Source organism: Gopherus evgoodei, chromosome 7, assembly GCF_007399415.2.
Source record: "Gopherus evgoodei ecotype Sinaloan lineage chromosome 7, rGopEvg1_v1.p, whole genome shotgun sequence".
In the NCBI taxonomy this organism is placed as follows: Eukaryota; Metazoa; Chordata; order Testudines; family Testudinidae; genus Gopherus; species Gopherus evgoodei.
The window spans coordinates 103,362,334-103,389,862 of record NC_044328.1 but is presented as its reverse complement, the minus strand read 5'-3'; the positions used below and the strand labels follow the sequence as shown (position 1 = coordinate 103,389,862).

General features: G+C 39.3%; 1 protein-coding gene across 7 annotated transcripts in view; it reads right to left on the bottom strand.

The window, feature by feature from the left end:
* The window catches only part of CACNA2D3 (calcium voltage-gated channel auxiliary subunit alpha2delta 3), an 828,400-nt gene that overhangs the window by 688,097 nt on the left and 112,774 nt on the right, over nucleotides 1–27,529 (bottom strand). For 6 of the 7 annotated variants that reach the window (XR_004001243.1, XM_030569373.1, XM_030569376.1 and 3 more), the window contains exons 1-2: nucleotides 8,376–11,131; nucleotides 7,660–7,741 (exon numbers count right to left, since the gene is read on the bottom strand). Coding sequence is in view for 6 of the 7 variants with exons in the window: in XM_030569373.1 (XP_030425233.1) it covers nucleotides 7,660–7,741; nucleotides 8,376–8,488 (195 nt within the window). In the remaining variant the exon portion in view is untranslated. Of the gene's footprint in view, nucleotides 1–7,659; nucleotides 7,742–8,375; nucleotides 11,132–27,529 lie in introns of those variants that run through there. The other variant, XM_030569375.1, reaches the window with a different exon arrangement.

The window sequence follows — 27,529 nt, the reverse complement described above, 5'->3', positions numbered from 1 at the left end:
CAAAGGCTGTTCTGGAATATATGTGCACAAATAAGATGACCACCCTCTTTCCAAATGCTTTTGTTGCTCTGTGCATATTTCTAACACTTCCTGCAACAGTTGCCAATGGAGAAGGCAGCTTCTCCAAGCTGAAGCTAATAAAAACACATCTACGCTCCACAATGACAGAGGAGAGGCTGGTCAGCCTTGCAACCATCTCAATAAAGCATGAGCTGGCCCAGACTGTAGACCTTCAGGAAGCAGTTCAAATCTTTGCAACCAAGAAGGCACGGAAAGCACCACTTTGATTATTCAAACAGATAAAAACGCCAGTGTTTACTATGCAGACAAGAAAAGTTACGTTTGCTGTTCAGGTGTTTGAAAGTTACTTAAATGTTTTGTACAAAGCATTTTAAGGTGTTAGTTCTCCTTTATAGGGGTAGGTAGAAGAGCAATACCATGAGAGAAGTAGAACAGGAAGAAGGCAAAACTGAGACCTTTCAAAGTTTTGGCCCAAGCGAGGGGGTATGGGGGCGTTATTTGAGCTCCCCACCTCAGGTGCCAAAATGTTGTGGGCCAGCCCTGCGGGGGAGACCTCACATGACACTCTTTGGTGAACTAGAATGTGTACACCAGACTCAGATGCTTCCTGTAACCCCTCTGCACTCCCTTGCCAGAAGGCATTAAGAGGTTCTTGGGTCACAGTCATTTTCAGTCATGTGACCATACTGTAAGCTCATCTGTGCTCCTGCATTCCCAAATAGAAACAGTATGATTAAAAAAGGGGAAGAGGGAATCTCTTATGAACAACTTTATAGTAGTTTCCTTTTGGCCAGCTAAGAGATTACATAATTTTCCTCTCAGATGTGGACCATGCCATGATTACCAATTCCTTTGGTCACGTCAAGCGTAGACTTCCCACACTGTGCTCTCTCTGGCGCTACCACTGAAAGCCAGGCAGGAGCTCCACCTAGTACAGCATGCAGTTACCTGCCTCTTATGCAGGATAGATTTAGGAGATCATACCACATTTGTGTTCTATAGAGCCAGAGCCTGCACTGGCTGTCAATTCACTGAACTGGCTGCAAATCTGAGATGCTAATTGCTACCAATACAATCCTATGTCGTCTAGATGTAGGCCCCGGCTATCCTAAATAAGTATCTCTTTCCTCATGCAGTGTCATGACACTTGCACTTAGAAGCAATGCACTGAAGATGGGTCACTGAGATCTGGGGGCTGGCTGTTTGCAGAGGGGCTCTTGTCTAAGTCCATTCCTTCTGGAAAATCGATCTGGGTCCCCGGTGCTCTTAGAACAAAGTAAGATGCATCTTTTTGCTCAGGCTTTCTACCAACTACAGACTTGGCATTTAGACTGAAATTCACTGTACTTGGTATTTCCAGAGTAGGTGGCTAGGTGCCAAAGTGGGTCACAGAAAATAGCCACTATTTTGTAAAAATATTATATATAAAATCTAAACTACGTAAAGTGCTCACAGCTACTGTGGTGATGGGGCCTTGTAAGTGCATGTAGTAGCAATCATAACATTTTATGCAGGCCTTTTGGTGAATTTCTATAGCAACCTAGAGTATAGTTCTTCCTATCAGCACATAATGTCTGTGTTCTACAATATGTTAACCATTTATTATTCTGAAGTGTCATACCCTATAGAATGGTAATGACATTTGCAAGTGTAGAATATTGATTAGCAGTTGCTTAAAAGTGAATCACTATTACAATGTGGCATCTGTTCATGGCTCTACCTGTCGTCACTGTTAAAGTAATTTGCGTGGAGACTGGCTCTTTTAACCTTGAAATGTTAGCATTTTCCAATACAGGATGTGAAAACAACCAACCATAAATGCATTAAGTGGGGAAATTAGCATTCATTTCCTTTCAAGAGCTAATGTTTTCCAGTTGGATTGTCCACTCAAAAATTTCCATATTAAAAGACACCATTCAAAGTAAAATGCATATACTATAAACTTAGTGAAACCATCTCATATTTTCACCAGTATATCAACAGCAGAACACTTTCACCTTCAATAATAAAAGGAATGGGATCATTCTGTGCTTGCAAAACCTATACAAATGTGGGTAGCACTGATGTGAATAAGTAGCAAATTGCAGTATGGCTTGAAATGACAATTTTCTTTTAGTTAAAAAAAAAGATGTTAAAAATCACTATTGAGACTCAGGCAAAAATAGACTATATGGTAGATCATTAAACTATGGTTCACATTCCAGTGCTGTCGGTTAGGGAGGCGAGACACTAAGGGTGTAATTGAGGCTCTGCTGAAGGTAACGATAGTTTTGCCATTTACTTCAATGGAATCAGGTTTTCACCCCCAAAAGGGAAGAGAGAATCCTCTGACTGAGAAAACATCGAGCTATGGAAACTGAGAGAGTATATCCATATATTCCAGCTAGATCCATAACTGATATTAAATAAGGACCTTTTCCAAAAAATTTTACGGTGTGCTACAGCTTCTTCTGTGCAGTAGACTGCATATTGGTACCACATAAGCATCTCTGTGTTTCGTTTTTTTCTTGAGGAAAGGGAAACAAAAAGCATCCTTCCAAGGAAATTCACTTTTATGTCTCTGTGTAATATCCAAGCTCATTAAATGCTTGGTAATCAGTTTGGTGTGGAGAGTAGCTTTCTGGGGTATGTGGCTCAAATAAATGCACAGATTAAAAGGAGATGGAATATCAAGTGATGCATACCAAAAAAAACAAAAAAAAGAGCAATTTCTTAAAATAACTCAACCAAAAATCTAAGATTAAATTGTTTTTTATATCCTTGCATGCATCTATCATTTTGTAATGACAATTTTTATTTAGTTATATGAGACACCCAGATGTTTTGCTGAGCACAAACTTGAAGCTATATAATTATAATTTACTTAATGTGATGTTGGTACTATATGATTAATAACATTTACCTTTTTTTTAAATCACAAGCATATTTACTCCTAACATTTTTTATATTATTCAGTTCTTACTAAGAGGACTCAATATTGCTTCTTTGCAAGATCAAAATTAATAATCAAAACTGGCATAACATTTAAAGCTAATGTCCAACAAGACAATCATTTATGCCTTTGCTTTAATTTGCACTATCAAAATATTACTGACCCTTATCCCAATATAGACAATAGTATTCATATTACCTCGAATTTAAAATAATAATAAATCAAGATTTTAAAAAGGTGGGCCGCATGAGGGGGGTAAGAAATGCAATAAATGTCAAGATAATTGGACTAAATTTCTGTGAATCAATATAAAGTGAATTTTTTCCACCATTATGTGTTTTAAAACTAAAGATAGATGTACTGCATGAGTCAGATGCACCAGCTGAATACTAATTGATCTAAATCACCCTGTTATAATAAGGTTGTACTGATATTTCCACAGTTGTAAGAAGTTAAGAAGATACAGCACCAAATCTATTCAGGAAAATAAAATGCAATTTTAAAACTTTAAAAATGAGAATGTTACGTTGACTGGAAAAATGCTTTGAGAAAATGCAATCATTTGGGAGGCTCCGTTATACAGAAGTACTAGAAGTAAGCAGTTGACATAGTCATACAATACACGGTGTTAGAATTTAAGATAATAGGCAGTTAAGTAACAGTGAAGGTTCAATTTAAGACCTTCCATAAGAAAAACAAAGCTTTGGATAAACTCGCATTTAGCAAGAAACCTAAACAGCATGTGTTGATAAATAAATGGCTGTTTTTATATTGCCCCTATATCAACTGATTAAATGGAATATTGCCAATTCTGGCCTCAAGAAAGGAATGTCAGTGCGCTGTGTATGAAAAAATGACTCCCCAATAGAAACCTGAGAAAGCGTAAACCAGGCTAAAGAACCAGCCACTCTACAGGAGCTTGAAGAGCTTTACTGCATAAACCCCAATTATTTTTAACATTAAAGGAAGGTGCATCACCTGTGTTTCATTACCACCATTCTGCTGCAACAGTATTAAATTGGAAACCTTTATTACTATGAACTTTAGAATGCGAACAGCAGAGTTTCCACACAAAGCTCTTCCAGAATTCTTATTACAGCAGGTTAAATAAGCATCTCCACTGCATTTAAATCCTGATTTGAATCCTGCATGTAAAAATTCTGGCTATTCCAGCAGACTATGCTAGCATATCTGTTGCAGTTCTAATTAGCCATAATCACAATATTATAGAGATATGGCTCTTAAAAGCATGTCACGATGAAAAGTGAAGCTAAGGCTTTCTGAAAGTATAAGGGAAACAATAGCACATATCACACAGGACAGTTAATTAATCTGAACCGAATCCTAGGAACCAGCAGTATCTGCTAACTAGTTGAAGAGTATACGTGTCTCTACAGCAGCATGCAGGCACTTTATTTTATTATACCAAAACTAAATGATAAAATGTAAAACCTCTCTAAGTTAGAACAATATTGTTGCTTAGATGTTTTTGTTTTCTCTGTTGTATGTTCTGAGTACCCAATATGTTCATTTCCTTTAAAGATAAATAATGCAATATAAAAATCAATTATATTCATAAAAGGTTAATTGGTTTAAAAAGCAGCTAGTCTTGAATTCTGCAAGTTAAACATATATGAACAGTCTGAATATCATCTAGAGAAGAATCTGGAGGAAATCATCACCACCATCATATGCCCCATATTTTTATAAGGGCATAACAATATAGCCAGACTACAGAAGTAGTAATATAACAGAATGCTGAAATGCTCTGTCTACAGATATTTCAACTTAGTTATACAGCTGTAAGCACAAATGTATATTTACATAGAGATTGCCTCAGAATGATGAACAACGCAAGTTGCTACCAAATATTCAAAACAGTAATGCTTAAAGTAACAATACTTTAGAATAATTACTATTAATTGTAATATCTTTGTGAAGTTTGGCCTTAGAGATTAACCTATTTAACTTTCATATTAAAATTTAATTTAGCAAGTTGTCATATGATCCTCAATATATAAAAAATAGTCAAGAAGCACTATGTCTAAATATACTCTCAATTTCAAATGTATTCCTGTGAAATAACTTTGCTTATTCCACAGTAAGACAAAATGAACTGAATAACTGTTCATATTAAATTTTCATTTAGAAAGACTTCAGAATACTTTGCAACTTAGAAATTTATACCAATCACATATACTGCCTTTACAAATGTTTTATAACTCCATCTGCTAATATTTTATATTCCTAATCAGAAAGTATTGTTTCATTCAGAGATAATATGATAAACAACAATTAAAGTAAACTCACAACATTATTTTAAAATGGACTAACTCTAGAAATCCAATTCTGTCAGAATAAATTCTAAATGGATCCTTAAATTGTTGGACACAGGAAAAAATGTTCATGTTTGGGATGCTGATGTATTTAACACTTAGTCAAATGTTGTGATTTATTCCACCACTGACTTACGTGCGCTGAAAATTATTTGCATTTATACTTTTAAATCTTCAAGCTTGATGTGTGTTCATTTGCACAAATAAACTTAAGAAAGCTGAAGTATAAAACTTTACAGAAGAATATTTGTAAAAGCATTATACCATCCAGGCTCATCCACTACCATCAATGTGGAGAAATGCAAAGTTTTAGAGAACAGGTCCCAACTGGAATTTAAAATAAAATTAAAAACGCAATTATGGCCATCAAGATGCTGGTGGGAAATAAAATCCTACTGTCTGCAATACAGCCCTAAATATCTATCATATTATGAAATAGCAGAATAAAGGCAAAAAGGCAAGAAATTAAAAACAAATATCAAGGAATAAACCCACAATGGTCAAGCTGTAAAACAAAAAGAAACAGATTTGCTGGTGAATTAGAAAGGATTCTGATGCAAAGGTAAAATGAGCATTGAGATAACTTCCAGTCACCTACAGCATAACAACCAACAGAAAAAAAATCTTACTACTTTAGGGGAGAAAAACAAAGGAAAATACATTATTACAGACGTGGTCATATCAGTATCTAAGTGAAGAAGAGAAGAATGATTAAGGATATATACTGACTATGGTCTTAACAGCTTTGAGAATCAAAACTGTTCTGAATTTTGAACATAGGACAGTTTACCTTCAGTAGACAAACTTTTAAAATCATGTTGTGTGTGCGCGCAAAGGTTTACAGTAGTGGACAAAGTTAAATAAGACCATATTGACTAAAATGACATATCTGGCAATGCTCAATTAAAAATTAACATATTTGAACAATATTAGATAATTTCCAAAGCATAAAATATATGTTTTGATTAGATACTGGTCAGCAGTTCAAAACGGTAACGTGTTTTCTGATTACAAAACTGTTTATGCAGGAAGCATAATGGCACAAACTATACAAAGAAGTGTTTAAAGTAAGTATAAAATATGAAGTAGGACTACAATGAATGCAGAGAGTGTCTCAAAAGGTTAGATTAAAATAACTGTATATCCAAAAATGCTACATTCAGACAATGTAATGGCCTTGACAAGCACTAAGATGCCAAATACTTTTGTTCTTAAGAGCTATATATTTTTAAGTTCATGAAGCTCAATTTTTGCAATACTGGGAACCACAATATTGAAAGCATCAATTCCTTATACAGTAAGTACTCTTGTGTATCCTCAATAATCAGTAAGATATTGCTGCAATTTTAAATTTTTAACATAAACTTTTTGAACTGCCAATGTAAGACATACTGTCTGTTGCATAACTTCCAAAGGATATAAATACTTTCAAAATACATGTCACATGTCTCCAAAACTTGTTACTTTGGACTAAAGTCCTGTTTGGAAAAAAAAAAAGTTTCCTGATAAACTGAATCATTGGCATTCATATACTGGAAATTATTGGATTTCAATATCATGCTTAGAGGATCATATATTAAATGCTGCACAACGGCAATACTGAAGTCTTCTAACCTCTCTCTCAATTTTTAATTAATTAACCACTATAAAAACAAGTTCTCAATATGGAACTTTTATCAGAAGATGCATCTATTCTAATTTAACTGTGCAACTTTTAATATAAAGTCTTATAATCAATTGTGTTCTCATTACTCTTCAGAATTATGTAGACATAAACCAATGTCTCAAGTTTTTGCATTACTTCACTAGGTTATTACCCAGCTGTGCAGCTGAGCACGAAGATAACCACATTCATTCCTCTTATCTGTAATGATGTAATACATCCCAGCACTGGGTAGAGATGATTGGGAAATAATGAGATTGCAAAAACAGCAGAGATGATAAACAATGGTAGTCTTTTTTCCCTAATGCAGCGGACTGCATGCTTACAACACAGGATGCAAAGAATGATAAAATATGCACTAATTCTACTCCCTGAATGAAGTTAGCATTTTTCACAGAGAAGCAGCTGTTTCCATGATGAAACAACTACATCATCACACAGTAACAAGAAGACAAAATAGCTATGTTCTAGGCTTCACTGTGCACTTCACAAGTAAATAGTTTTGTCTGGAACTGAAATCACCAGATAAACTGGAAGACTCCAGCCAGTGCACTGCAAGGAGACAGCAGGGCCTAGGAACTGTATGCAGAACAAAAAAAGCCCTCTGACCAAAGGATGTGCTGCTCTCCCGTCGGTTTAGAAAACTAAATCTGCCTCCATTTTCTGTGCTTAAAACCATTGCTTATTACAACTGGAGAGATTCTTACCTTTTGCAGAAGCTGGGAACCCGAGTATTTAGCTGCGATGGATTTGATCTCCCCACCAAAAGCAGAGGCCCAGAGCTTTACACTGTGGGGATCAGGGGGGAAGAAAAGAGAGGAAGAAATGTAATACACATGTTACAGTAGGCAACACACACACACACACAGAACTACAGCCTCAACTGCACTCTGAAGAATCTAAGCAATGTTGCCTTAAAAAGCACAGTTAGGAAATAACATCAGATGAAAAGAACAGAGGAGCTATTCACAAGTGCAAGCCCCAAGATACATATAGTTCACATCATACACCAAGGTAAGGCTTTGGATTTCAAGCGGCTTAAACTGCACTTAAAAATAGATAAACTAATTTGTAAAGACACAGATTTTTTTGGCATAATCTCTAACATGCTAACTGGCTGCAAGAAGGAAGATGAAATAGCGGGATAGCACTGGAAGCTGAGAAATCAGCATGTAGAGTGAGTAAATGCATCACCTCCAACACAGAAAGGCTTTTAACTTTAGTTTCTATACCAGTTTACCATCCACTCCTAAAATAAAATCCAAGCATCATTGGTACTGGACTGCAAACAGAACCGGCAAGGGAATAAAATGCTCTGAACAGTCAAACATCTGCAACGAACAACAACAAAAACAAAACTTGGGCACCGGGGTTCCAAGTTTTCACCCCTGGAGCATGAGAGCGAAAACATTAAAACACTTACACCGACAAGGGGATCTGCTGCTCCGGTCCGACCACATCCACTAGGGCTGTGTTAAAAGCTGTCCAGAAAATAAAAAAGACCCCCCAAAAAGCCCGGAGTAGGTTTAAAATCATGATTTCTCTCAGAGGCTGAGACGACTTGGGGAAATTCGAGCAGAGCTGATCTCAGCAGCAGAGCTGCTTGCTTAAAGCCTCTCGCCCCCAACCCCCTCCAAAGCAGCGCTGGGGAGGAAAAAAAAAAAAATCACAGCTCCAATCTCATCTCTCCCAGGAATGGCCCTCTCTGGATAATGGAAGGAGAGGACCAGAGAAAAAAGCTCTAATGACTTGAAAAAACTATTGTGTCCTTGGTAACAGCGAAGCGTTTTCCAGCACTGCTGCAGCCACTTTGCATGTAGTTCTTTACAACTCCGCAGTCAGCAGTGTGCTGGAGTTACTTCCGTGCCCTGCTGCTGCTCCAAAGTGCCCTTAGCAGTGAGCAAGCAGCCTCTATTGATTCCAAGCGGGGAGGCTGCCTCCCTGCAATTACTGCTCACTTTACAGATGGAAAGCTGCCTGCAGGTCTCCTTTCCCTCGCCGGTAAGCTCCAGCCTTCATCCCAGATCAAGTCAGCCAATGCACTGGTTCAGTGGAGCAGCCTTTTTAGTGGGAGAGCCGGAGAGCGCAAAGCAGGCGCCGGAGGAGAGGGACCAGGGGCCAAGTGCCAGGCAAAGTCTGGAGGAGCTCAGAGTGCGACTCAGCCCTTCCCGAGTGGAAGCTGAAGGGAGCAGTGCACATTGCCCTAGGAGCTCAGCAGGGCTGGCAGGAGCGGGAGGGGGGCAGCGTGCACCCCCCCCCCCGGAGCCCTAACCAATTCAGACCGTGCACTGCTGCAGGACAAGCATCTGTCACCCAGCCCTACAGAGGAGAAGGATGGCTGGAGCTCAGCCCCTCGCGCCGCAACCAGCGAAGCATCCCGGCCGCAGAGTCGCCGCGAGGGGGAAGAGGACGGGATGAAAAGACGACAGAGCGGATCCGTGGCGAAGGGACATGCTGAGACGCAGGAGCGGCGGATTCCCAGGCCCCGGGCTTAGGTCAGCTTCGCACACTGAACTGAGCCATATGTTGCATGTCCTTGGGCACGAAGGCACGTTTGCAGCGTCTTCCCAGGCTGAGCGCTGCAGCGAATCGCTCTCCGAGAGATCAGGACGGGGAAAGGCTTATGAATGAAAGGAAATGCAGCATAAGTAAATCAATGCAGGGTAAGGGACTGGAGCCTATGAATGAATTATTAATTGGTGCTTGTGGAGGAATCCCCTTAGTGAAGTGGGCAGAGGAGCACAAGCTATTCCAGAGAGAGCAGCTGGGGAGCAGGAAGGATTGATCCAGGTGTTTTGGTGTGTTTTAACCTCCCCTCCCCTGGTTCCTCTTCTATCTCTCCCTCCACCCCCCGCCCGCTTTGCTTGTAACCCTCTACCTCCAAACACTGAAGACTTAAAATAGCATGTGAACTTTAACGTAAATAAGCATAGCAGGCATTAAAGATGATCTGAGCATGGGCTGAGTCATCCTCACACTGTGCTCGAGAGCTCAGCTATTGAGACACTAGAGCACAGTATCGAGAATTCTAGTTCTAATTAGACCATATTCCTTTGTACACGGTGTACTTCCCTTGGTTAGCCTTCCCTCCCTTGAGGTTTGGTACACAGTACCGGTACTTTGCTTTCACATTAACTTTTATAAGTGTGCTGAACAGCTTGCTGTAAATATTACCATCCCCTTCCACTATCTGGTATCAGAGGGGTAGCCGTTTTAGTCTGGATAGTCTATAAGGTGCCACAGGATTCTTTGCTGCTTCCACTACCTGGTTGCCCTAGAACGTGTGTCCTGGCTGAAATGTAACTGCTGATTAACAAGATAACCAAATCTCAGGAAAAACTGAAGATTTAAGAGGAAAAAAAAAGATAAAAGGTTCTAAGGCAAATTTGTACAGTTATTGGAAGAGCTTGGCATTTAGCATTTGTTACCCACTGCTCATTCCCCCATGTGAAGTAGATTACCCACATCTTCATCTTTAGTCTTACCTTGGTTGGAGGGGAAATGCAAGTTTTTATGTTATGGGTTTGGGCTACCCATATGACTGTGCATTGACGATCCGCATAGTCTGCAAATGTTAAAATCTCTGTGAGCCAATGAACATTTGGTAAGAAATGGTTTAAATATACTGTCATATCACCAGGTGCTCAGCCTACCTACAGGCAAAATGTAAAAACCATATATGGATGACTAACCATGTATAATAAATTATACACCCTTTTGAACATGTCCTATAAATAATAAGACCTTTTCAGTACAATATCAGACTGTAGACCTGCACAGATGCTTCCCCTGTACATGTTTGTTATGCAAATTTTAAATTTTATGTCAGCAAAGTAGTTTGTAAGGCTTTAACTCCTAGAATATAAACATTTTTATGTGAAAACTGTTTTTTTGTAGCTCAGTCCAATATAAAGTACACTGTTTACAAATGTGGTTTAAATATTATCTGGCTTGGTTCTTCAAAACAGCTGTAGCCTTCAAAACAAGTATATAATGTATTTGCAGGATGTTAGACAGATTTTTCTAAAATTGCAACATAAAATATACATGAAAAAAATCACCACCAGCTAATATGATAGAGGCTTACAATATCACTGAATTACTTAAGTCTTAACTCAATGTATTTTCATTTAACATTTCTTATATATTTTATACAAGGTCTTATTCACAATTAATAGTGTTTATGGGGTGCATAACTAAATATTTGTACTGTCATAATACAGGAAAAACTTACTTTGCCCCCTCCCCACACACAATAAAGACTTATTAAACAATATCGCAATGGCCAGTTTGTTTTTGTCACCAGATGTCCATGTTCCATTACTACACTGTAAAATATTTTCAATATCTTATTCACTTATGTACTCTAGAATGTTCATGAAGCTTTTTGGAACTTTTTTGCCATGCACTAAATCTACTGTAAACTCATATTATTCTGTGTTGGAATCATGGTGTAACACACGCATCGTTATCATAAGCCACTGTAAATACATATTACACAAACGGACATGCGGATGTAGTATCCTAGCCTGATTACTCCTCCTATTCAAGGCATGGAGATCACTGCAATCAACACATCCAGCTTCAACATTATAATACCATGATGTGGAAGTTATAATGGCAATGGAAGTGTCACAAAGCAGAAATACTTTTTTCTAAATTGAGGGCTCATAATGATCATGGAGGGCGGGGAGAAGAGGGAAGATAAGTTGTCTACTGAAAGGTATTGTGGGGTGTTGATTTGTTTTTAAATTATTTACATTGATTGTTGTAGGTAAAATGAAAGCTGTAGGTGGTAAATGGAAATGAAGAATCTTATTCCAGTTTTATGTTAACCAAGTCATTTAAAAAAATCCTGAGGTGGAAATATCCATAAATGGATGACATTACGTTGTGGTTCACAATTTAGCATAACCTAGTGATAATCTGGAGTGAGACAGGGGATGATGTCACCTGAAATTTAAAAAGATGCATAGTTATCAACTTTTAACTTCTGAAATCATTCTGTAGTTATACTGATTTACTCACAGTGACCCGAGGCACCCCTGTATTCACACACTACACATACTACTGGAATAGTATTTGTACAAAATATGCTTTGTGAGGTACCATATGAAAGCTAATAACATGCTCGTTAATATTATTCTAAAATGCATGTGTTAACATATGTGAAGTTTTGAATTCCCTCTGTATGATGTTACTAGGACATGTTTAAGATTAGACAATCTAGTCTAGGTAAAGGTGATAAAGAGATCCGCCCCAGACAAAGGAATGTGGGTTTACCTCACTTTACATTTTAGTGGTCAACACAGCCATCGAGCTAAACCGGCAGGGGTTATCCTGAATATATACCAGGGAGAGAGAGAGAATGATTTAACAGGACCCCTGCTCCCCATGACACACAGGAGATTGAATCCCCAGGAGGCCTTCTTGACTTGTAAAACAGACATCCCTTGGGGGATAATAAGGAACAGAAAGAGACTCCATCTTTATCCTTCACCTTAGGAGACAAAGGAACCAAATGAGTTGATCTCTGTGATGGGTCCTGGCCAGGCTGCTCAGTGAAAGCTGAAAATGAGACCGTAGGTGAGAGAAACCATCTTGAACAAAAAGACAGTATGTTGCAGATTAAGTTTTAGTCTTTGAGATATGTTTTCACTTTTATTTGCTTTAGCCATTTCTACCTTTATCCTTTCCACTCGGTATCACTTAATCCATGTTCTTTTGTTAATAAACTTGTTTTACTTTTACTATAAATATTCACTGCTGTGTAAGTTCAGTAAAGTGTGTGCTTCTAAAAAGCAAACAGGTTACGGTGTTTTACTGTCTCTGCAAAAAGAACAGGAGTACTTGTCTAAGGTGGTCTCTAAGGTGCCACAAGTACTTCTGTTCTTTTTGCGGATACAGACTAACACGGCTGCTACTCTGAAACCTGTCTCTGCAAAGGCAGTGAACCTAACACTTCCTCTGTGAGAGTCTCGTGAGAGGGACTGATCCCTGCAAGTAGCATGATTTTGAGGTGAATTCGGGGCAAGAAGTGTTTTAAGGTCATCCTGCAAGGAGAAACCAGGTTGGGCAAACTCAGGGTGATGCTTGTGACATGCTGTTGGGGTCATAGCTGTACAGTCACAAGACACCCTGGTAGATAGTGACCGAACCTCTTACTGGCCTGGGTGAACCCCAAAATGTCTCACTCATGCCTTTATCACTGCTGAATCTGAGAAAAGCCTTCAGAAGTGCTATATGCCTCTAGAAAATATGCATACAGACAAAAATGTTAAGCAGTGATGCAAGGTGACAAAACTTGTATCATATTTGTATTCTGTAACTACCTTGGAGTCTCAGAAGCAAATACTAGTACATTGTTGCCTATAAGAATTAAGACCCTATCTCAATGGATCCTTGAAGCCACTCTGCTCTCACTAAATGGTAGTCTCAAGGAGTATGATTCCCCACGCTGAGCTAAACGTTGTCTAGGGTGACCGGATGTCCCATTTTTAAAGGGATAGTCCATTTTTTGGGACTTTTCTTATATATGCACCTATTATATACACACACACACCTCCCGTCTCATTTTTTCCCACAGTTGCTATCTGGTAACCTTAACATTGTCTAATAACTTGGGTTTTCCCCCCTCCTTTTCCAAGGATGTAAAGTCATCTCATCTTTTTCTCATTCATAGATGATCAAGCAAAAGAGAACACAGTGCTTTACAAACACGTGAAAGAGTTCCTACCCCACCTCTCAGAGATTGAAAACTAAAGTACACCACTACCTCGATATAACACCATCCGATACAACATGAATTTAGATATAACGCAGTAAAGCAGTGCTCCGTGGGGGGGGGGGGCGCACTCCGGTGGCTCAAAGCAAGTTCAATATAACACGGTTTCACTTATAACGTGGTAACCTGTTTTGGCTCCCAAGGACGGCGTTATATCGAGGTAGAGGTGTATATGATAGTCCAGATAGCTGTTCCAAGGTTCAGAGAGGAGATGAACGTTAGAAGCCTTCACAAAAGAACAGCATTTTGAGGAAGGAACTGAGGAAGTTTACATGGTGAGCAAGAAATCAAAGATAGTTCAAGGGAGAAGGGTGGTGGGAGAGATGATAGTAGCCCAGAACAGAAAATGGAGACTAAAGGTCCATTTTGGTAAACAGGTGGAGTAAGGAACCATTGGAGCAATTCCAATGCCCTTCCCTCTCTCCTTTCAAATATATTTGCACGTGTAAAAGAGTGAGGTGGGGAGAAAAGAAAAGGGTCATTCTCAGCTTTGCAACATTCTTTAAGATCTTTGATGAAAGACTCGGTTTTGAACTTAAAGAAAGCAATTCAGAGAGGCACTAAGGAAACATGGAACGGGTGGGGAGTAGGAAGAAGTGAAGTAATTAATACAAATGTTTATTGTATTTTTTGACACATCCTCTCAGTGAGTCCTACCCAGATAAGAAAATAAATGCAAAAAGCTAAAAAGTGGCCAAAGGAACCTTTGCAAAAAAATGCAAGCTACAGCTATGTGAAATTTAAAAAAAAACAAACAAAAAACCACAAGAGTTCATTTTATTTGCCTATATTTCATAGAGTTAGAAGATGCATATACTGCAAAGCAATAGAAAGATGTCCTAGTTGGATTGCACAGCTGCTAACAGTCACACTTTGTGGCATACTTCTGGAAAGCTGAAGGCACAGAGATTGTAATTCTGAAATAGGTGTGTTTTGTGTAATGATCCTTTCATTTTATAAAATAAATGATACCATGATTTTTTTTCTCTGAAATATATCTAGCCCCGAAGCAACCCCTCAAATAAGAAATGGGAGGAAAGAAGGGAGAAGCAGAAGAACATGAGGGGATATGGTTGCTGTATACAATAAAACATAATTTGGTGCACTGTGTTGAAAGATCTTTCTTGCCTTTAACTTGCATGTGACTTTCATTTCTCCATTCTCTCTTCTTTCACGTTTACACGTGTAAAACGGAAAGAAGTGAATGAGAGGGATACGATAATGATCATATGTAAGCCTTGCAAAGCACTTTAAGACCCTCACATGAAAGGCACAATGTAAATGCTTAGTATTATTATTTGGAAACACACCAATGGTAAAAGGATTGATAAAATAATGCTTTAAACATCTTTGGCTTGGTTTTATCTGGCATAAGAACACAGCTTTTATTTGTTTCAAGTGAACTGGATGTCTAAGTGCATGTGTGTATATGTCCACTTATTAGACTCTTCGGTGGCAGACCTAACATATGCACATGTATTGTTGGAATTTTATGAAGGTCCCTAGTGTATGAGACTAAGTGTTTTATTGGTACGGGAATGCTAATTATTGACTGATCCCAACCCACTTAGGACAAAGACTGAGGTCAAGTAACGCTACTCATAGGATTTAGTGAATACAATACCACATAATGTGCGTGAGTTAGTGCCTTTCAGACTTTAAAAAAAAAATAGAATTTATAGCATATTATAGAGAATTCAATTATAAAAATGCACCATGTTATGTCTAAAGCTAGGTAATGTTACTTTTCCATATATAATTTATTGTTTGTGAATCACTATAGATAAGATATTAAAATTTTAATTCACAAGAGTATTCATATGATAGAATACAAGCTACACTTATAACTATTGCTGGAGAACAATGGCATTAAAATAAAAAAAGCTGTATAGAAAAGCACAAACCCCTCAAAATATATTGTCAGATCAATATTTTGACTACACATTATCTTTGGCATATTTCAACCCAAAATAAACCTCACGGTGTGCCTTAAAACCACAAGGAATGCATAGTTAATTTAGCTTGCACAAAGACTGTGTTCAGCTGGCTTTAGCATCACTGCATGGAGTTAAAATGTAAAAGAACAGAGCATTATCACATCCCAGCCTATGAGAGCTCATGCTGCATGGGCAGGCTAGAATGCTTTAAGATAATGATGTTTATAGCTAACCAAATCCAATTTAAGCAGTCCACTCTGGTCTGTTAGTTCCATTTCACAAAGGCTTAATTTATTTTAAATTTTCAACTATTGCTATTGAAAAGACTGATTTTTGTTTCTTTTGAGTGTCAGGCTGGAAAATGAACTCTTCCAGCAGCAAATGAATTATCTTTTACACCTAAGGCTACTGTTACGTCATACACGGTCATGTTTTCATTGCGTTCAAAATATTTGAACACAGAAGCTAGTGACTAAAATGAGAAATCATAACTGAGAAATATAACACAATGGACAGAATATTGTGACAACAAATAAAAAAGCTACAATGAGATACTGATGATAAAAAATAAAGAGCAAAAGTGATAAAGCGTTTAAGTGATTAATCTAAGATTTATCTTTAGATTACAAAAACTAAATCACTAACCTTGCATAATTTGTTTCAGATGATGAATCTGAATTAGGGTGACCAGATGTCCCAATTTTATAGGGACAGTCCCAATTTTTGGGTCTTTTTCTTATATAGACTCCTATTACCCCCCATCCCCTGTCCTGATTTTTCACATTTGCTGTCTGGCCACCCTAATCTGAATGATGCAAACTCCTCTAATTTAGCTCCCTTTGAATGACTGTTCTCCAAGATATGAGTTTAAAAGATTATTTGAATTATTTCAGATTTGGGGATGCATTACAACAAAATATTTGTGATACCAAGCACATGGTGTCATAAACCTAGTCCCAGATTTGGACCTTAGCGTCCAAAATATGGGGTTTAGCATGAAAAACCTCCAAGCTTAGTTACCAGCTTGGACCTGGTAAAGCTGCCACCACCCAAAAAATTAGAGTGTTTTGGGGCACTCTGGTCCCCCCAAACCTTCCCTGGGGACCCCAAGACCCAACTCCCTTGAGTCTCACAACAAAGGGAAATGAACCTTTTCCCTTCCCCCCTCCAGGTGTGCCTGGAGAGAGACACAGAAGCAAGCTCCGTGAATCTGAACAGAGGGACTCCACCCTCCCCGTTCCCAGTCCTGGAGAACAAAATTACCAAGAGCTAATCTCTCTTCCACCCTCACCCAGAGGGAATGCAAAGTCAGGCTAGTAAATCTAACACACACAGATTTCCCCCTGACTTCTTCCTCCCACCAATTCCCTGGTGAGTACAGACTCAATTCCCTGGAGTTCCCCACTAAAGAAAAACTCCAACAGGTCTTAAAAAGAAAGCTTTATATAAAAAGAAAGAAAAATACATAAAAATGGTCTCTCTGTATTAAGATGACACATACAGGGTCATTTGCTTAAAAGAAATATGAATAAACAGCCTTATTCAAAAAGAATACAATTCAAAGCACTTCAGCACCTATAGACATGTAAATACAAAAAGAAAAACAATGGAAACCTTACTGTCTTACTATATTGTACTCACAACTTGGAAACAGAAGATTAGAAAGCAGGAAACAGAAATCACTTCTCATAGCCGAGAGAGCATACAGGCAGAAGACCCAAGAACAAAGGACTCACACACAAACTTCCCTCCACCCAGAGTTGAAAAAATCCTGTTTCCTGATTGGTCCTCTGGTCAGGTGCTTCAGATACTTTTTTCCAGGTGAAAGAGACGTTAACCCTTAGCTATCTGTTTATGACACATGGTAAATCAGCGATGGGGGTTGTGGTCAACTACAAATCTGAACTGAGTCATAGGCAAAAAATGGTACTAAGCAACCTCAGTGCGGGGAAGCCTCATTGACAACAATCAAAAAAGCCCATTGACTGCAAGTGAGGGCACCATCCATCTGCCATAGCACCACAACCCTAATCCTGGCCCAGCATGGAAGGCTGGGGGAAGGGAGGGGCAGACAGCAAGCCTGGCCCCACACTCTCCCTGGCCATAGGCAGCAGTAGCTCCTGTGTCCTGCAGGGCTAAGCCTGGGTTGCCTCTCCAGACATTGTGAACTAGAGTATGGGGTCGCAGCAGCACTCAGGTTTGGAACTGACAGTGCTCTCTTGACGGGAGGACCACCAGGGCAGATTTGAGTGAGTGGCACTGCAGTCCTGTGCACCAGGTCACAATGCCCAGAGCAAGGAGCCAGGCCCAGCTCGCAGGACACAGAAGCCAAGCTGTGGCGTGTGGGGCAGGCTTGCTCTCCAACCCCCACTCCAGGCCTTTCCTCTGCACTAGTCTGGCGGGGCATCCTACCTAGAGCCTTCCTGGAGGATGTCACAGCAAACAGAAGTTGTGGATAAAACCAAGAAATCACAATTCTGGGGCTTTTTCTACACTGTGACAAACCAGCAGCCCTAATCATGAACAGTGACTGATCCTAAAAGCCACAGAGAAATTATCTCAGAATTACATAAGGAAAAGATGGATATAAAGAAACAAGCAAAGAAGAGTAATGTTTTCTACTAAATTATTATAGCTTGAGAAAAAAAACCAAAGCCAGTGTTTTAAATTCAGGATATTAGATTGTCTCAAGTATTTGGTCATAGTGGTGTCCAATGTCAACCTAATGAAAAACTACAGTATCACATAGTAATACCCAAAACCATTACAGTATCACTACTGGAAACAATTGTGTGATGTTCAGTCATAAGCCATCATTTGCCTGTGAAACTAGTCAGTCAAAGGATGGCAAACAGGTCCATACACGATTTCTAATAATGTTAGGAAATACTAGATACATTATGGAATCTTGCAAATCCAGCCTATAGAATTTACTTGGCTTCTATCTTGAATATAGGTGGGTTGACAAATTGATTGCACGTCTTGAAAGGCTATTATAAATAAAAACTTTATTTAAAAATCTTTCTCAAGCAAGATTATTATTTTGCCTCATGCAAACCAGCAAATTTCCTTTCCTACCAGCCCATCATCAGGGGTTGTTTGTGCAAAGTTTGCAGTCTTAGATCACCACTTGTTCTGGTTCAGTAAAGAAACCTATTGCCTAAAAGGCAGGAACTGATCTTTTACCCCCTCAGACAGAACATTCTTTGGGTCAGAGGTAGTGATGGATTCAGCATCTCACATGGCGAGGCCCTAGAGTAATAATCTTGGCTGAAGATTTATTTGCTCAAAATTATTGGGCAACTTGACAATGGAACTACTAGAAAAAACAGTCACAACAAGGAGTTTAGTATTCTGATTGTTGCATATAATACCATTATTCCATACATCCGGTTCCCTACAACCTGCACAATAAATGGCAGCTTGCATGACATGGAATTGTAAAACCCTCATGGTTTGCTTATTGGGGATTGGCATACAAGATTCTGAGTGTGAAAATAAAGCTTGCTTAAAGAAACATTAAAAAAAAAGAAAAATACCATTGAAGGGTATTTATGCTTATGTAAAATATTTGTCAAAGCATTCACTTCTAAGTTATACACTATTAACCACCCCAGTGACACTAAAGTTGCAGGAAACATCTGTCAGACCACTATGCCCATTACTTTTTAATGGATCTCTCCATTTTAAATAAGCAGGCTAACAAATTCAGGCCCTAATAGTCATCTTACTAGGGTTCTGAAACCACCAGGGTATTATGAATGTCATCTGTGTTAAGTCTAGTTACAGGCAACCTACAGTGGTGATCGATGGTAAATATAAAAAAGAACCAGGGATGAAGCATTTTCAGGTTACCACCCCCTGTCACCATCTGAATCGTACAGGAAACACCCATCATAATGCCTGTTTCATCAAGAATCCCAGGAAACACTTTCATTCCATCTCCAATCAGTCCAAAAACAGGGTGCTAATACTTTACGTTTGGAAGGTAGGTACAATATGGTATGTGAGCCAAATGATTGTATTTTAGAATAAGACATGAAATGCTGGTGTTATGACTCATGTAAGGTGGTATGACTTCATAAATCAATATGAAGCTGTCATAAACAGATAGCTAAGGGTTAATGTCTCTTACACCTGGAAAGAAGTACCTGAAACACCTGACCAGAGGACCAATCAGGAAACCAGACTTTTTCAGATCTGGGTGGAGGGAAGTTTGTGTGAGAGTCCTTTGTTCTTGGTCTTCTGTCTGTCTCTCTCTCTCGGCTATGAGAGGATTTCTGTTTCCTGCTTTCTAATCTTCTGTTTCCAAGTTGTAAGTACCAATATAGTAAGGCAGTAAGGTTTCTATTGTTTTCTTTTGTATTTACCTGGGTATAGTTGCTGGAGTGTTTTGAATTGTATTCTTTTTGAATAAGGCTGTTTATTCATATTTCTTTTAAGCAATTGACCCTGTATTTGTCACCTTGATACAGAGAGACCATTTTTATGTATTTTTCTTTCTTTTTAAGACCTGTTGGAGTTTTTCTTTAGTGGGGAACTCCAGGGAATTGAGTCTGTGCTCACCAGGGAATTGGTGGGAGGAAGAAGTCAGGGGGAAATCTGTGTGTGTTAGATTTACTAGCCTGACTTTGCATTCCCTCTGGGTGAGGGGGAAAGAGAGATTAGCTCTCGGTACTTCTGTTTTCCAAGGCTGGAAACGGGGAGGGTGGAATCCCTCTGTTTAGATTCACGGAGCTTGCTTCTGTGTGTCTTTCCAGAAACATCTGGAGGGGGGAAGGGAAAAGGTTTATTTCCCTTTGTTGTGAGACTCAAGGGATTTGGGTCTTGGGGTCCCCAGGGAAGGTTTGGGGGGACCAGAGTGCCCCAAAACACTCTAATTTTTTGGGTGGTGGCAGCTTTACCAGGTCCAAGCTGATAACTAAGCTTGGAGGTTTTCATGCTAACCCCCATATTTTGGACGCTAAGGTCCAAATCTGGGACTAGGTTATGATAGAAGCTCTGTTAAAAAAATACCACATGCATTACAAGTCAAGTCAAGTCTTACATTCACATTAAAAACTAAAATTCTCAGGCCTCAGACCAGTAGGATACATTGAGATCACCCTCCATAGAAATGGAGAAAATTAAGTTCTAAAGGTATTCCCAATTAGCAGTTTGGAACTTGTTCATATGACAGTACAAAGAGCTCAAAGGGGCATCCTGTCAATGTTGCACAATAAAGTTTAAAAGAAAATGCATCAAAGACAGAAGTGGGTCTTCTTGGGCAAGAATGTTCTTGCTGAAACACAACCCAAACCTGCTTCAATCAGATTTCCCACTTTCCCTGTTGTCCATAATCATAACACTGACTTTTATTCTTCCAACGGCTTCTTCCATGTCTAAAAATCTGTCACCATCAGTCCCTAAACATTTTGTTTAATTTGTCACTAACTCAACTTTTTACTACAAGGCATTAAACGTTAATATTTGCTAACAGTTAAAACAGATACCACACATCTCCGAATTCTAAGCATAAAGAAACAATCTGATAATCTCCAAAATTAGGTTTTAAGTACACCTCTACCCAGACATAACAAGAATTCAGATATAATATGGTAAAGCAGCGCTCTGGGGTGGTGAGGCTGCACGCTTCGGCAAATGAAAGCAAGTTCAATATAATGTTGTTTCACCTATAACGCAGTACGATTTTTTGGCTCCCAAGGACAGTGTTATATCAAGGTAGAGGTGTATTGGAAAATCCATCTTTTTAATGAATCCTTCATCTGTGCCTCTAACTCCCTCCCTCTCTGAGCCACAGGTCATCAGAGTCCAGTATGGGTAGAATGCTGCTCCCCATCTTCTCACGCAAAGCACAGTTGCATCAAGACTCCACAAACAATCCTATTGCCTTCCTTTCATTTCAGGATCCAGTTCCAAATTGCCCTCCTTGTTTATAGAGACACTCCAGCCCATTTCAAACCTAGAGACTCCAAATATCCTCACACCTCCCTTCTCCTCATCTAGCACTGGCCTAATTCTTTATCAGTGCCCATAATCTCACCACCGTTCACCTGAAAGCCTTCTGTTTTACATTCCATCACAGGGAACACCTGTCCTCTACTTCACCAGCACTCCATGTACAGTACTTTCAGATCTCAGCAGAAAACATCTCTTCTCCCTTAGCAATAACTCAGTTTTTGCTCTATTCTAATAGCTGTTCTTCTCTGGGAAAAGGCTTTGTAAGAATGGTATTTCAGGGTTCCATATATACTTTGTCTCTATTCTCAGCGTTGCTCACTCTTGTGATTTTATAATGAGTTTCACAATATTTAGTATGTTTCTTGAAGCGCCAGCTACTGGAATCAAGAGATTGCAAGAGGATCTCAGTTTTCATTTTTAAGTGAAAGTTTCTAGCCCTCGTGATTGTGGAGAAAGGCTCAAAAATGTGAAGTGACTATGCCTCAGGCTCAAAAACAAGATGTCAAATAAAAACACTACCACCACCCGAACCCAAAGTGTACTTTTTAAGCTTATGATTAGAGCCCTGTGCCAATATAAAATTTATATCTGCATCCAATCTGCAAAACTAATACACAGATATAAATCAGATATCCAGATGTGCAGGGCTTTACATATAAAATTTGGATCCGCATCCATCTGTAAGCCGCAAAAATGGTCCACAGATATCCACATATGTGGATGTCTGATGATATAAAGTGGATATCTGTGGATTTGCAGGGCTTTGCTTATGATTTTTAAGCCAAGTTCATAATTTTTTTGAGGTCTGACTCATGATTTTGGAATGTTTGGGGTTAGAAAAATACAATATTGGCGCATCAAACTTTTTTGATTTACAAATAATCTTCTGCAGAGCTCTGTGAAGCTCAAAAGCTTGTGCCTCCCACCAACAGCAACTGGTCCAATAAAAGATATTACCTCACTCACCTTCTCCCTTACTTTACAAATAAGATTTTTTTTCCAAAGGGTTTGATTACACACAAAAGTTGCATCAATTTTACTAAATTAGAAACCAGTTTAGTTAAAACAGTGCAACCCCTTAAGTCAAATACTGACAGGCTGAATCAAGATAGAGCACAGTTAATTAGAAAGAATCTTCACAAAAGGAGTTTGCACTGATTTAACTAAACTGGTTTCTAAACCAATTTAGTTAAATCTGGGCTCAGGTTGCATGTAGACGAGGCCTAGTCCCAACCCTGTAAACTCAGCCTGGAATCAGAGTCAAGTTGAGTTTGTTTTGGCTTGTACATGCATCACTAATATTTTAATATGCTGCAAGTCAGATGCTACCCTCAGTCACATCTCTGCAATCCCACTCTCCATGAACACCACCCTCAGTTACTTATTTTTCTTTAAATATGAAAGGTACTAGACTAGAATTGCACTGCATAGTTAAGACAATAGAAAATGGATCATAATAAAAATGAAAATTAAAACCCCAGGATGCTTGCTAATCCCTGCTTTGGACAATTAAGAAAACATTGCTACAGTCTTATATACATGGGAAGGGATGACAAATAGGAGATTCCTAGTAGGGTCACATGGAAGAAGGTTCAGCAGCCCAGCAATATCACATTCCCATTGACAGACTCTATAAGCCCTCCACAAGGCTGGAAATATGCACCTAGACAAGAGAACTGTCTGGAGGAAGTGTCCTATCCTCACCATATCCTACCCACAGAAGCCGGGAGAATACTGGGAAAAGTTATCTGGATGAAAGCTGTGTATCCTTTTTAAACTGGTTTGCGAAACAGCTGCTGCAAGAGAAGCAACTGAGTTCAGATGACACATGCACTCACCTAAAAACACATTTTATTCTTGTTTCTTTATTCTGGAAACCAGTCAGATTCCAGAATGGGAAACATCACAGGTTTACAATGGCCTCTCTTATATTGACTGCGAAGACGCCCATATGTGATACTCACTAGTAGTACTCCAGTGGCAAAGCTGCAAGGTCACCAAGCAGAGTACACATTAACACCAGCCATTGATCTGCTCATCAGCTCAACACTAATCCCTTTGGGTTTATTTCTATCCAAGTTGCTGCCATTCTAAGGACTCTCATTCTAGTTACACTGTTTTAAATTCTCCTCCTAATCAGAACTCTAGGAAGCTACCTGCTTTCTTTCAAGAAATTTAAGGTCTAAAAACTGATCCTTTAAATTGCCAGCTCAACACAGCGTTACTTCTAGTTTAAATAAGAAAAATGGTTAAAAATTAAGTATCACTTTGGAGTACGATGATTTCAAAAAGCTAGTGCCCTCATTAAAACTTCATGTTAACAAATTTGTGGCAGTAATCTGACACAGAAGGTAGATGGTATCGTCACGGATACTGAATGGTTCACAACCATGGGTGCCAGCCTCAGGACAGACTGTCAAAAAGAAGAGCAGACTGTTTAGATTTCACCAACCCAGTAACAAATGAGAACTCCTGAAGCGCTATAACAGTCCTACCATGGAGTCACAGACAGACCCTAGGAGCATTGTAGTCTTTCTTGACACCCAAGGAAGTTAGTTGTGAGACACCAAAGATCACCAAGATTCAGGTTGCTTCCAGTTCCAAGAGACCAATCACATTTCCCAGGTCAATCTGTACCTCAGTCTCACACCAAAGACAGTGCTTGTAGACAATCCTACAGTAAACTAACTAAGGATTTATTAACTACGAGAAAAGAATTAGAGTTATTTACAGGTTAAATAAATATATATGTACACACACACGAGTTAGTCTATGGTTCCAAAAGGTGACAGAGTTGTACTCTTTCAGCACTGAACATCTTTTAGGGCTAACCTAGGTCGACGCTGGGGATCTTTGCTTTCATTGCCTAACTCCAGCCCTGAGACAGTCCAAACAACAAGGAAAGGAAAAATTTTCTCGTCAGCTATTTTTATTTCCTCCTTCCAGAATTCAAACTGATTGGACAAGCCCTTTTGCACATTGCTAATTGCCTCCATACAGACAAAGTCTTTGTATCATGATGTTCCACAATGGCCTATTTAGTTTTGATAGTCCTCCTTGGGGGAGCCACTCCTCCTGCCTGGGCTCAAAAGTTCAGAGCAGGCATTTTTACAGTTATAAAAAAACCCTCAAAACTTACATATCAGTTTATGCTCTGGGATATAGACGTTACAAGAAAGATTAATGCATGCTGCAACTTACAAGCATTTTATTTAGTCTAAACACATTCTCACAAGTCCAACACCTATCTCGAACAATACTAACATACAGATGAGCTGGCCTAACATACAGTGCTCAGCTGAGGCCTAGAACCTTGGCAAGAGCTGGCACCTGGTCTGCCAGTGTCACAGTAATTTCTATGAGAAACTTAATAGAACATCCCTACTTCTGTTAGATAAGTCAACTTTACAGGAATTCATTTGCTTAAGTAGACTGATATTCTTATTAACTTAGTAACTAGTAATTTGGCTGTTTTATTCCTTTAGTAAACATTTTAGATTTACAAAAAGAAAGCCTACTAATAAAAAAAGCAAGGAAAATCATGATCTATGAAGATGCATATAGGTGTTTGAATATTAGATGCCACAGAGAGCTGTGTGTGGGATGTATGTTTGTTTGGTATGCTTGTTTTATACACAGTACCATGAATATAAAAGGATAGAAAAGGTAATGTCAAGAATGGATGCCTTTCTTGAAGATATACTTTAGTAAAACAAGGTATTGGGCTTAATATAGGGTGCGTGGGTAAAATCTGATGAGGAATTCAGAATAGATGATCTGATGGTCCCTTCTGGTCTTAATCTATGAATACTTGGAGATGCATCTGTATTGTTAACCAAACTAAATTACTGTTTTAAAAAAGTCCATCAAGAGGATTTAAAAGGTCATACAGTGAAATGGATGAGAATGGTTGTCAAGAATTACTTCATCACCACCACTACACTTACAGGACTTTTCAGCATAAAAGAAATCCAATATTAAACATAAAACATGATGCACAGTGTGACCCCTCAGAAAGCAGTCCCTCTACAAACAAACTGCAGAACATTAGTGAAGTACTAGACTAGTATTTACCTACAAATATAGCTTCAGCCGCCAGTAGGGTGACCAGACAGCAGGTGTGAAAAATCGGGACAGGGGGTGGGAGGGTAATAGGAACCAATAGAAGAAAAAAGACCCAAAAATCAGGACAGTCTCTATAAAATCGGGACATCTGGTCACCCTAGCTGCCAGTATTTTAGGCCAAGACAATCAAAGAAGTCACAGTAATAATTAAAGTAAACTGAATTCCAGGTTAACAAACATTAATAGTTATTGTTAGCTCTTTGGGGGCAGGGACTGTCTTTTTGGTCTGTGTTTGTACAGCACCTAGCACAATGGGATCCTGGTCCATGACTGGGGGGGGTCTGGTGCTACTGGGTAAAATGTAAACCAATTTTAAAAACATATTTATTGAGGTGTGCAACGGTGCAATCAACACAATTATTTATTTAAACAAGCATTGACAATTATTATTTGTATTACAGGAGTGTCTAGAGGCTCCAACCGAGATTTGTATCCCATTGGGATAGTCCCTTACAGACACATGATGAGAAGCAGTCCCTGCCCCCAAATAATTTATAATCTAAACAGGCAGGACAGACTAGAGGTAGGAGAGTAAAGAGGTATAGAGATGAACTGATATGCCCAAGACCGCATAGTAGAACAAAACTAGCACCCAGGTCTCCAGACTCCTATTCATTGCCAGCCAACCCCACAGAAATGCAACACTCCATCTTAGGAAACACAGTATCAGCCATGCCATCCACCTCAAGAAGCTGCAAGGAGGCAGCTGGTACTGGAAAAGTTTGAGTGTTTGGAAGCGGGGAACTGGTTTATTTTTAAATGTTAGTTACTTATTAGTTAACCTCAACCCCTCCTTCCTCAGATCCTATTTTCCTGTTCCCAATAAAGATCCCTCCTCTATTACGCAATAATTTTTGGTGCATCATTACTTGGCTAGGGTTTATTTACTTTATTGCCCTGCGTATTGGGTTCTACGGTCCTTTTCAGCTTGCAGCAGTATCATTGATTTCTCAAGAGATAGCATTTCTGTGTATGGGACACAGCGAAGAGTCACTTTAAGTGGAAATACCAAGCACCAAGAATCCAGGCCCCAACTCACGTGAGGAGAAAGGAGAAGCTGCTCCAAATACTGGTGTGTGAGCAAGCTGCACTCACCATTGTAGTGCCCTCTACTGTCAGAGCATGGTTCTGCAGGGGGGTCATTTCTAGCACCCCACGTAGACTATGTCTTTGGCCCTGTTATGGCTCATCTCAGTTGGTCATCCATAGCCTATCCCCCAAGCCAGGTCATCTTTCAGTTCAGTCCCCTTCCTGGGTAATGAAAATCCAAATAACTAGCCAAACAAATCATCTAAACAAATGGTGCTTCTGCCCCTAGTGGGCAACAGTGAAGTTCACTGCTCTTCATCCCTGCTTCCGGAGATTGCAAAGTTTCTTTTTTCTCCATCAGCTGAGCACTGCTTCTCAAGGCCTTCCCCTGGGATACTCTTCTTTGTAGCAGGGCTCCCCACTGCCTCTCCATCCCAGGGACTCTGGAGCATTTCCCATGGACCATCATGCTTCTTACATATCCTATCTCAATGTTTCCCACAGAAGCCTGACCTTCTCCCTCTGGTTCTCTCCAGCCTTCCTTCTTCAGGCTCTCCCTAGAGACTGCCCATGCTCCCCACATCACTAAGTTCTCCTCCCTCTCTATGTAGGTTTTCCATACCTTTCCACAGCTGGGGTCATTAATTGTAACTGAGTCCAGCTCATGATCAGTGGAGGATTAACTGCTTGGTCACAGGGAAGACTGAGCCTGACTCTCTTTAAGAGCCAGCTGGCCTGTGA